The sequence below is a fragment of the Triturus cristatus genome, chromosome 9 (assembly GCF_964204655.1).
Source record: "Triturus cristatus chromosome 9, aTriCri1.1, whole genome shotgun sequence".
Taxonomy (NCBI): Eukaryota; Metazoa; Chordata; class Amphibia; order Caudata; family Salamandridae; genus Triturus; species Triturus cristatus.
In genome coordinates this window covers 689669170-689681388 of record NC_140592.1, presented here as the reverse complement: position 1 = coordinate 689681388, position 12219 = coordinate 689669170, and the positions used below count along the sequence as shown (strand labels likewise).

At 43.1% G+C, this 12219-nt stretch overlaps 1 protein-coding gene across 1 annotated transcript in view; it reads right to left on the bottom strand.

Annotated features, from left to right (window-relative positions):
• The window catches only part of RAB4B (RAB4B, member RAS oncogene family), a 233910-nt gene that overhangs the window by 164365 nt on the left and 57326 nt on the right, over positions 1-12219 (bottom strand). The window contains exon 2 of the mRNA XM_085625782.1: positions 10137-10323. Within this exon, the coding sequence (XP_085481908.1) occupies positions 10137-10152 (16 nt within the window). The 5' untranslated portion in view covers positions 10153-10323. The remainder of the gene's footprint in view (positions 1-10136; positions 10324-12219) is intronic.

Genomic DNA, 12219 nt, shown 5'->3' with positions numbered 1-12219 from the left:
TAACAAGGCATAATGCTCCGTCCTTGCCTTCCTTTCTCTAGGGTCCCCTCCTTTCAGCTCTTGTCCCTCTAGATGCTCTGGAGCAGCTTAGGGTTAAACGCCAGCCAAGCACGCAGTGTGACGTAGCATCATGTTCCCTACTCCAATTCTCTAGACTAGCGTATTCCCTCTCCTCCATGCACTGTCATTCCCTCTTCAGTTGCATTGCAGCGCTTTAAAGATGTCTTAAACGGAATAAGCACTATACAGGAAAATGCATTACATAAAGTGACATCCTCACCTCGTCACTTCTGTGTACCTCTTCCCTTCACATGCAGCACTCTGACCCTAACTACCTGTGGCATACGCACTATCTATGCAAACTGCTGACATATTACATCGGGTTCTCCTGTTCCCTCTCTTCAATTCCTTCTCTCCTTCCACTTGTTTCTCCTTACCTCACTGACTCCTTTGAGTACTAAGGTGCACTATAAATTTGGGGCAACTTTAGTGCCAACGTGACATTACTCCCAGGTTCCTTTCTTTTCTCTCCGGCCCCCTCCTGTGTGCACTCCTTCCCTTGCTTGCTCCCGCTCTGAGCGCACGGTGGGAGCGTGTGAGGCAGAGAGGAGACACCATGCGCGTGCACATCGCCTGTCCGTGCACGCACATGGTTTGTCTCCCTTCGCGCACCTAACCAACAACAATGGTCTCGCCAAGGCGAAGCAACGCACGTGCTGCGTTTGCTAGGCGAGACCTAAAAAATGGAAAGACTTCCAGAAGGATCCACATTAAATTATGCTTATTGTTGCATTTAAAAGTGTGCAAATGTGTATATCCCACAATAGCTGAAAGTGCTTATGAAGCAGTGTGATGCAGCAGGACAATAAAAAACGAGTATGCATTCGTGCTTTAGCAATACATTTAGTAAATATATCCTGCAGAGGAACACATACCATGCTGTCAGAAGAAAATAACCAAAGCACAGACAACTGTCGTTCAATTAGTAAATCCCATTACAGCATAAACTTCCACTGACAGACAACTATATGGTGGTACTTATAAGTTTGATGGATTAGAGAGAGACGGAACAAATTGTGAATGGTTAAATGAGAGTTGGCGGAATGTGTGTGTGGATGGACGTTGTTGGTTGGGTACCCTTCTTGACTGCAGAACTAGTGCTCCAAAAGGGCATGTACCTGAATAAGAGAAGGAGTAGTGTTTTAACAAGAGGGGGAAATCGCTTCACAGGATAGCAGTAGACCTATTATAAAGGGAAAGCCCTTCATTTAGACAGCAGTAACCAATCAATCGATCTTCTTAATTGTTTCAGCATGGAGCTATTTTCAATGACACACATGCAATTTTACATGTTAAAATTAGTTTAATCAATAATACCATTCAGTATACACTTTACTGAAAAGCTTAAGTTCTGAAGAGACATTTACCTTTCCAGTTAAAAATGTTCAACAACAACGCCGCCTACATCTATATCCATGATCTGCCATTATTGCACTCTTCTAATAAACTTTCCTCATCCAACTTGGCTTTGCACATACCTTCTAGCAGCATGTATCCTTTTACCCAAATTACAGTACATACAAGTAATCAATTAAAAAATAATTCTGTAAAGTGCATATACCGAATCTCGTACAGACCAGATCTTGTCTTAATAAGTCTACATTTTTTTTAACAGCCTTGCAATCGTTAACTAAAGTACACAAATCCTATGTACAACAAAACATCAAAGTGCAGATACTAATACCGTAAACTGCATATGTCAAATAAAGTGCAAGTCGAATCATAGGGACTATGACAATAGACTAGACTAGAATTGTAATGGCCTTATAATCATTACTCGTAATACACAAATCATATGTTTATTAGGATACTGAAGTACAGATAGTAATATGGTATATATAAATCGCTACCAAACATCTCAAATATATCTCACTGCTCAAAAAGAAAATGCTATGCATTATTGTGAGACTAGTTAAAAACTTCTCTTGTATGTAAACAGGCTGCCCACAGATATGAAGCTACAGATTTGAAAATTATTTTGTCATCGATCCTAAAATAGAAAGTTAGGCAGTCTTAACGGAGCCAGCATCATAGTACCTAAACAGGGAAAGCAACCATCTTTTACGAAAAATAATACATTTTGTGCAAAAAACAAAAAGGTGCAAAATGTTTTTTCCCCCCCCATGCATACAATCCCAATAGTGGCTTACTCTCTAAACTCAACACAGTTACAAGGTAATCCCTGGTAGGAAAAATGCCCAATCTGAATTTGATAGTGTACGTTTCAGTTCTGGATAGATTTGGTCCAGGCCTTCCAACTGGGATCTACTCTACTCATAAAGCGGACTCTCAATATACTACCTGGTTTTAACGTAGCTAACTCTGATTCACACCTAAGTTTGTAATAGCCATCCTTCACAAGATCAGAGGTGTCATGCATGTCTTTACTCTGATCTGCCCACAGGCCCCCCCCCCCCCCAACAGCAATACTGTTAGCAAATTCCTCACATGCGCAGGGCCGGACTGACTACCGGGCGTTTTGGAATCCTGCCGAGCAGGGGACAGATTTCACTGCGGTGGGGGCTGATTTCGTTCATGGAGACATGCGCGTACTTCGAAATAATTAAAGCAAAACGAATTTCATTCAGTACACGCAGGTCTCCATCAACGAAATCAGCCCCCAGCCCAGCAGCATTCCAAAACGCCCGGTAGTCAGTCCGGTCCTGCACATGCGTCAACCAATTTCCTTGACTGGACAACCACATCTAGAACCATCCTCCAAGGACCATAAATATATTGTGGCCTTATGGTTCCTTAACAACCTGACTTAGTACAGCACCAGTTTTATTAGTGACAGATCCGAGCTGAGAGTTAGCCCAAGTTCCATATAAAGTGCTAACAAGGGGGTACATGGTCTCAACTTTAACAGAGCCTCACAAAGTTATTTTCTACAACTTGCAACAAATCTAAATTACCATAACCTCAGAGCTCAGCCCCATAGATTGCAGCTGCTACCACTTTGAGCTTATATACCTAAAATATGGTACATACGTTACATACACCTCCTTTTGCCTACATTTTACAACTACCCCAGAGTACTGTAGTAAGGATGTTCTGGCCATCAGCATTTGGGCCTTCCAGCTAAGTTTCTCCGTAAACCGCATCCCAAGATAATCACAACTTTACACGTTCAATGCAATTGTTCTTCATCAACAGCTTCCTCTTTAGTCCCTGGGATGATCTAAATACCAAGGCATTAGTCTTACTGCTCTTGATGGTAAGAGACTTCTTATTACAATAATCAGTGTTAGAAATGGGGGTCTCTAGTTGGCAATGGCTGGCCACTGTCCAAGTAGGGACCCTTCTTCCTAAGTCAGAGTAAGCAGCCTACACCCTTTGACAACCCCTGCTCAATCCTGTGGTAACGTAGCACGAGCAGCTAGGCTTATCTCAGAGGCAGTGTGTGAAGCATTTATGACCATACACAGTAATATAATGAGGAACACTACAAATGGACACCACTCGAGTAGTTATGGAAAATAGGTATTTTTATATAGACAATCACAAGACCAATAACAGTAAAAATCCACAATACTATAAAAATATAATTACTTTAGAAATGCTGCAAGGAAAAAGAGTTCAGGATGCACAAAATGATGTTTAGTTCAAGGCAGGAAAAATAGTTCAGGATGCACAAAATGATGTTTAGTTCAAGGCAGGGGTCTCTGCGACCCTTTTAGTCACAAAGTATCTGGTTCCTGGAGCAAAGCAACAAAAATGTCGCTAAGGAGTAGTAGCGAGAAATTTCCTCACGCTAACCAGCGATGCGTTGAATCCTTACCGCAAGGGAGGATGATGCGCTGGGTTGCTGGCAGGACAAAGCGACAAACTTCTTTACGCTGAGCCGGTGATGCGATAAAATCCTTGCCGCGAAGGGAGGATGATGCACCGAGCCTGTTGCGTGTGCGATCTTGCTGCGATGACAAAGATGGCGCTCCGCGAGGAAGCGACCATCCGAATGCGATGCGGGGAAAGTGGTGAACGCTCTGCGTCCGCGCTGCGATGATCCTGTTGCGATGATTTCCAGATAGCGGGCGTTTTCAGGCCCGCAGACAGGTGCTGCGACGATCTTTGGATAGAGGGCGTTTTCAGGCCCGCAGACAGGTGCTGCGACGATCTTCGGGGTTAGCGAGCACTCGGCGACAGCGGAGCGGCGATTTTTCTCACGCTCACCAGCTGCAGCGGCTCGACGATTTTCAGCGCTCTCTTCTCAGCAGTAGAACTAGAAGCCCTGGAACACACAGGAGCCTCACCTGCAGATAGTAATCCTCGCTGGGAGGAAACAGGAGGCTGATGGTGGAGCCTGATGTGCCTGAGACTCCAGCAGGAGGCTAGCTCTCTCCTAGCCCTTGGGTAGTTGCTGTAGCAAAAGAAATAAAAAGTCCAATCAAAGTTCTTTTCCTCTTCTTGAAGTCCAGTAGTAACAGCTGCAGGCCAGTCCCAGGAACAGCACACAAGCACAAGGACAGTCCTTCTCCTGCAGATTCTTGTAGCCACACGGACAGAGGTTCTTCTTGTTATCCAGGAGCAATAAAAAAAATGTAGGGGTTTGTGCACAAATATTTATACCCCCAAAGTCTTTGTTCTTAGGGGTCCCAAGTCTCTGAACCCAGCCAGAACCAGTTCTGCCCAGCCCTGGAGCACTCTGTTGATCAGGCTGCATCCTTCCTTTCAGAAAGAGGGAGTCTGCCTCAGACGCACAGTGGGAGGTGGAGCCAGCATTCACCTTGCCAGGCACAGCCCTATTCAAGTGCAGGAGCTACCCCTCCCCTCACACCCAGGCAGGTCGCTCTATTCAACCCAGGTCTGACTCAGCCTGCCCTGTCCCTCCAAAACCAGACAGCCAATACACATCATAGCAGAGCAAACTGGAAGGCTTAGGCAAGAAAGTACCTATACTCGAAAAGTGGTAGTTTCAAACACAGAATATAAAAATAACCTTCACTAAAAGATGTATTTTAATATTCTGAGCTCAGGCATACTAGATTCGTTTTTCTACCATGTTCTGTGGGTCAGTTAGGACTATAGAATGTAATAGCCCAGACCTCCCATTCTGGCCTATGGAGAACAGGTAGCCTTACAGTAGTGAAAAACAAAATGGGGTGTAATTCACTACTAGGACATGCTACATACATCAGGGCATGTCCTACCTTACACATACAATGCGCCCTATCATAAGGGGGGCTTACAGGATGCCAAGGGAAGGTTTAGGGGCTGGGAAGTGGGTGCACTTCACAGCCAAGATGGCAGTTCTGGACTGCACGCAGACACTGCAGTGGCAGGTCTGAGACACACTTTACAAGCAGCTTCTGTGGGTGGCACAAACCAGTGCTGCAGGCCCACCAGCAGCATTCGGGTTCCCAGCCCTGGGCACAAACAGGCCACGCTACTAGGGACTAACAGGTAAACCAAATAAGCCAATCATGGATGTACCAATTCATATGTCATCTTTACAAAGGGAGCATTCGCGCTGTGGCACTGAATGGCAGTGGCACAGCGCCCAGAGCATCTATAACCAGCAAAAACAGAGGAGACACAGCGAAAACATGGAAGGGAGACTCACGCCAATGGTGCCAGGTCTAACAATCAGTAAAACATTTTACCAACCTATGCAATGAGTTCTCCATTTAGGCCAACAGAACTGCATCATCTGCAAAAAGGAGGATCGGAACTTTGTGGCCAGCTATCATAGGGACATCAAAAGGATTCTCCAATAGGAGGTCATCTATATCATTTAGAAAGAGATTAATGAATAGAAGTGCCAACAAATCCCTGTCAAACTCTTTATTTTTATCAGAAATGTTTTGCTACATTCGCCAGCTGGCCGATACCCAACCATAGCTGTGTTGTTTGTATGTAGGGCCATTATCATTATACTTAAATAGAACACACTACTCCCTGCATTGCCAACTTTTTCCATAGCCTTGTCCGATCAACAAGATCAATCGCTGACTTCAGGACAATAAATGTTAGGCACAATGATGATCTTTTTATTTCAACGTATTTATAAGAATATCATAGCCATACAATTTGGTCAATTGTTCCCAACCTAGGACTGAAGACAGTCTGTAACTCTGCTGAAATATTTTCTTTTATCCATCCAACCTTGGATTAGATTTAATAAAACTTTCCCCAAGAACCTTACGTGCACCGTCAAGAAGGGAAATGGGGAAATAGTTGGAAGGGCAGCAACGATTCCCTTTTTTTATAAATAGGTACAAGGAGTGCCGAGTGCCATGATTGGGGGACATTACTGACTATGGAGGCATTAAATACCTTAGTAAGTACTATAGCCCACAGGTGCTGATCTTCTTAGAAGAGATCTGTAGGCACCAGATTCGGACCTGGGGCTTAACATTTTTTCATACTGGCCAACACTCTTTCCACTTCTGGTACTAATATACCCATCAAGGGATACATTGAGCACCGTTTCTTACACAATATAGACTCCAAGTTACATAAATCAGAGTTGTCACATCTATAAAGTTCACTAAAGTAGTTAACCCACTCCCTTGGACCTATATGGCATTCTAGTTTTTTTGTCTTTACCCTCTCTATCCTTGAAACAAACTCCCAAAATCTCTTGGTACTCTTTGTTCAGCCAAAAGAGCATTCTGTGCTGCTTGCTTATTAACAAATATTTATATTCTCTCTTATAGACCTAAAAAGGCCCTTCACTGGCCTCATCGTGATGACGTAACTCAATAGCCTGCAAGGCCTTAAGTTTCATGGTATAGCACTCGCAATTGTACTAGCGGAGGCAGTTGTGGGCACTTTAAGTTTTATTTGCTGCTAGTCCTGGCTTTGACCACAGAAGTTTCAATTTGTGGACCATTAAATCATACGTACACACTACACAAGAACTGGCATCATTCGAGGCATTAAGAATACTTGGCTCTAATAGCATTATATAGGGAAGATTTCCTTAAGATGTTTCCCTCTATCCTATCCTATACGCTTTCTATCATTATGGGGGAAAATCTCAGGCCCATATTCTTGTCAATGTTCTTGCTCATATTATGGCCACATTCCAATTCATTGCTTATACTGATCTTTGTTATCATTAAGAGGGGATCCTGGTCGCTCTCCATCCTCTCACAACTGTCATATCAACCACATTTCGCCATTCTAGATTAACTAAAATATAATCAAACTGAGAAGCTCTTTTACCATTACTATAGCTTGTCATTGCCAGACTGTCAAAAAGGGTGCATTCAATCAGAAAACGCAACGTATAATTTGTAAAAAAAAAATTGAAAAGTGCTCCCCTTTCTAGGACACTTTCCCTAGTTGAATAGCCGAATACGGGACACATAGTCAATAATCATCATCCAGTACTGCTTCGTTAAGAATTTCATCAGTCGGTTGGGTGTTAAAATCCCCACAAATCAGTACCACATGTGTACCGAACTTGGCTCTCTCTGTCTCTTATGCTTTCTACATATTCAATAAAATACACCCAAAATCGCTGGGACTTCTGGTGACCAACCAGAAGGAATTTATACATTTAGAATATCGACAAAAAATTCTTTAGCAGGCATTATTAGCCTCATATGCAGTACATCGGGGTTAAGAGAATTCCTACCCAGATGCTCTACCTCACAATTTCAAATCAATCAATCCATCAGTAGATCTGTAAGCGCTGGCAGGGTCCAGTTCAATTTAACTTAGATGACACCCAAGTTGCGAGCCCCCAAACTGGTCACCCACTAGCCAACTGCTTGGCTAGTTCCATGTACTCCAAAAACCCACTTACAGGATTTTCTGACAAAGACCAGGTTTCCTGGAAACAACATACTGCATATTTGTTGATGAATTCTAGCCAATCCCTGTCCTCCACTCTACTAGCCAAACCTGCCACGTTCCATGAAAAAATGTCAGAATAATCATCTTTCAGACATTGTTGTCCTACCACCATAGTCTTCTGGAATAGGTCCTTTGTACTATTAGAAGTTATGTGGTTGCATTTCAATCAATCAGACTGATGATCAATGTTATTCCTGCCCTTACTTGCGAGAGCTGAGGCGAGCCAGGACCAGTCCTGGCTTCCTTCCTGGTCAGCAACTCTTCCTGTAGTCAGTACTTTTATTAACCGTGCATAATAGTTTACTGTAATACGTAAATTGGAGAACTTAGCTTTGTTTGGGCTATGGTGATTATTTGGGCCTGGATTTCTTAACCCCTTCAGTGCCCATGACGAGCTGGACTCGTCATGGGCCGCGGTGGCGCTGTGCCCATGACGAGTCCAGCTCGTCATAGACCCCGCCCGCTAATGCAACGGCCGGCACTGGGCGGGGAAAGGGGCGGGCACTGAAGGGGTTAATGGACCACAGTCCCTTTGGGAAGGTAGCTTAATAGCCTCCTTCAATGGAGGATTATATGCCTGCAAGGTGTTCCCTCTGAACGTTGGTTGATGAAGCAGAGTGACATTTATCCCCATAAGATGAAAGTCATCTTGAGGATTCATGACAAGCCTGCTTATGCTAGATGTTACAAACTCCTGTTGAGTAGTTTGGCAGATCCTGGCATCGTATGTTCCTGATTAACTCACTAGGTTTTCTCTCTTTATGTCCTGAGATGTTACTACCCTTAGTTCCAGGATTGTGTAGAGAAGAGTCAGGAGCCTGGACCTGTTTAAGAGAGTTGTAGCACTAACATCGGGAATAGATCAACAAATTCATGATAGTGGGTTAAAACGACCATTCCTCTTAAGTCCACCTCCTCGGCATCAGAGTCAGCATTCGCTCAAGAAAGCTCAGTATTTGTAATTAAAGGCCCAGGTTTTACTTGCATCATAGAAAAGAGGGCCGCAAATGGGTTTAAGAAGCACAATTTCCTGGCCATCCCTGTTGGTATAGCTGTAGAATGTTCTATGTTAACTGCATCTTCTGCAGAACGCACATTCATAACCTTAATTTTGTTCGGAGGCTCTCTAGGTGGCATCTTACTTATCACTTTTTTGTAGAGCCAATTCTTTCTCTGTGTTATTTTCCCAATTTTTCTTCAACTTTGAGTCTTTCCCATATCTTTTTCACTGTTTTGCTTAAAGTGCCTCTGTTCTCCACTGCTCACCGCGGTAACCAAGTTTAAATTTAAATCTCTAGTAGTGCTGGGGGGTGGGAGGCAGGAGAGATACTGGAAAGGCAAATTAACCTCAGTCACTTCTACAGTGTACTACTAATTGTTTCCTTTACTATAAAGTATATTATGACACCCCTAGATTTCTGTTATATTATCGTCTGAAAGCCTTCCTTTACTGCAACATGCTTAGTTGCATATAACCTACATTTCGTCGTATTATTTATTCCTCTTTGATCTTTACACTAAGTTTTAGTGCTCTAGAAGACAACTGTTCTGGAAAATAAACGTGAATCCCCATGTCAATCAGCAGCATCTCCCTGGTCTCCTGCCATTCAAATTACGAGAGCATAATTAGTAATCTAATCTAACTGTGTCTAGAAAACCACAGTGATGACTGCACCACCTTCTTATACACCAAATGTTGTCTTACTGTTTTACGGAAACCAACAACCAACTCCAACAAATCATTATTTCATACACTGTAATCTGTATTTCCTGAATGGGAAATGTAGAAAAGGTTAAATGTCAAAGAGAATGATTATCTCACCAGATACGTTAACAGTCGCATACCTATAAAACCAGTCTCAAAGACAGCGCAGCAGTTGTGCAGCCCAGATGTGCAAACTGGAACCGCTGTTCCCTTAGAAACACATTATGCACATGGCCTGCAGTAGCGTTGTCAGAAAGCACCTCTAAAGCACAGAGTAGAAGTACTTGAATTATATTTGGAAATCCATGGTACCGGGGCAACGGTAACACTTTTAGGAATGGGCCGCATCGAAACAGATGCTTTATAAATGTCAAACACATCTCATATAGTAGGCGAGGCTGTCAGCTAATAAGGTGAGCTTGGCAGGTGGGGCATGATAGCATCACTGTTAACAACAGGGCAAAACCAATATGGACAGTGACGCTGTCAGATGAGAATAGGGGCTAACGCTCTACATTCCTGTCCTGGATTTGATTTCGCACAGGGACCAGGCAGATCCTCTTACCGTAGGTCTCGGACATGATCTCTCCGAGCCGGTTCAACACAACAGATTCTCTCTTCACCCAGGTCTATTCGGCCGCAGAGAGTGAAGGCAATCCAACATGGCGGTCCCGGCCTTCCCACCGCAGCTTCCTGCGCATATACGTCACCGCGCTGCGGAGTAATGCAGGACACGCCTTCCAGAAAACTATCTAGTGGGTTTGGGGGAGGGTAAAAGAGAAAGAAAGAGAGAGCGAGCGTTCAAGGATAGCTTAGAGACTGACACATTCTTCGTTTTATTTCTACTTTCCAAGGCTCACGCTTTGAGTTTACGAGGTATGGGGCAGTCCAACATGGCCACCTCAGTATCGCAATCACAATGCCATTCCAAACGATTTATGACTCGCTCTGTAAGCAACCGAGCGTCCACATCGCAACAGAACCAGCTCACCTACTTTAAATTGATTAACGGTTTTGTAAACTATTTTCGTCTTTACTAGTTATGCTTTATTTGGCTGAAAAATGCTAAATCTAACCAGTCATTAGTTTGCATACTGCACAGCGAAAATTAGATATCACTTTACACTGATCAAACTCTTTACAGTATCTTCATGTTTTATGTTTACTTCGTTAGGGAAAGCTTTAAAACAAGATTACGCACAGTGACAGTCGCGTGTCTTCTGCGACGTGACGCATATCTTTATGGTAAAAGTTGCAACAAGGAACTAGAATGCTATCATAAACTAAAGGACTGGCAGTGGCGGGTGCCATGCTTCAAAGGGTCGGAGCGAAGACATTTACTGATAAACTAATTCACAGAGGCTCCGAATGTGGACGTTTATTTACTGAACCTTTTCGGAAGATTTAGAGGAAATATTGAAACAGAATTAAGACAAGCACTGGCATAGCCAATAGGTCTCGCTTTTGGGACCTTATAAGTATTTAGTTATGCAGCACAATATCCTTGGTGCACCAGCATCAACTGTTGCATGGCTAAACACTTATAAGGTCCCAAAGGCGAGACCGATTGGCTATGCCAATGCTTGTATAGTAAATTATCTCTAAAAAAGAGTGGGGGTCCAAGGGATGTAGTTTAGCGACTCAAACAGTTCTCAATCCCTAATCCAGCACATGTATACACAATAGAAGAACTGAGAGTCCAAAGAATGTTTAGCAACAATAGTGTAACCACTCTACAAATATCGAACAAGGTGTTTGCTGGTGTCAACAAAGTACACAATGTGTCCATGAGTGTATGTACACGTAAACAAAGTTCCCATCACCCACGACAAGTGGCTTGCTTCATCATTTGGGAACCGGGGAACTTGACCAAGGAACCATCTTCTACCAGATTGATGTAGATATTGGTTCGATGGATGTCCCAAATGTGTAACTGGATCAAAGGGGCCACAAGCGTAATGATAGTGGGTGATGTATGCAGTGCAAGTGATAAAGAAAAAGTGATTTAAAATTGGTTGTCAAGATACAATTATGTGTTTATTCTAGTGCTACCTTGATACCAAGTTAAAACTAAGCAGTGCTATACAGTTCAAACAAATAACTGTGTTCTTAAAGACTGGTCTACATGTTTCAGCTCTTGGATATACTCTATCCCAGCTTTCGTCAGGACCAGAAAGCTACTGCATATTAACGGTGTAGTGAATACAAAAAAACTCAAAGACATACAACCTGGACCATGATCTTGGTACAGGTAAATACCTGTAAAAGCAACAACAGTGGTCAATGCAAACAGAGTGGTGACATGTTACAAAAACCGCATCCACAATGAAATGTCGATTTAAGTTCAGAATTACCAAATAGTGTAATAAATAATTCTACGTCCATCACCGCAAGTGAAACGTTAGAATTGTAACTCACCCGAATTACACTGGGTATGTGCCTCACCCCACCCGGCAACTGCTCAGGTATAGGAGGCACCGCTCTAAGGAAAAAGTACTAGCGTAAAACATTACATAACAAATGCTAGTGAAACATTTAAAACATTAGTACATTGCGCGCAACCCTTAAAAACAGGCAAGGCAGGAGATTCATGGTCGACTGAGCGTCGAAAGACGGTTGTCAGCAATCATGTCTCTGTTATAAACAGA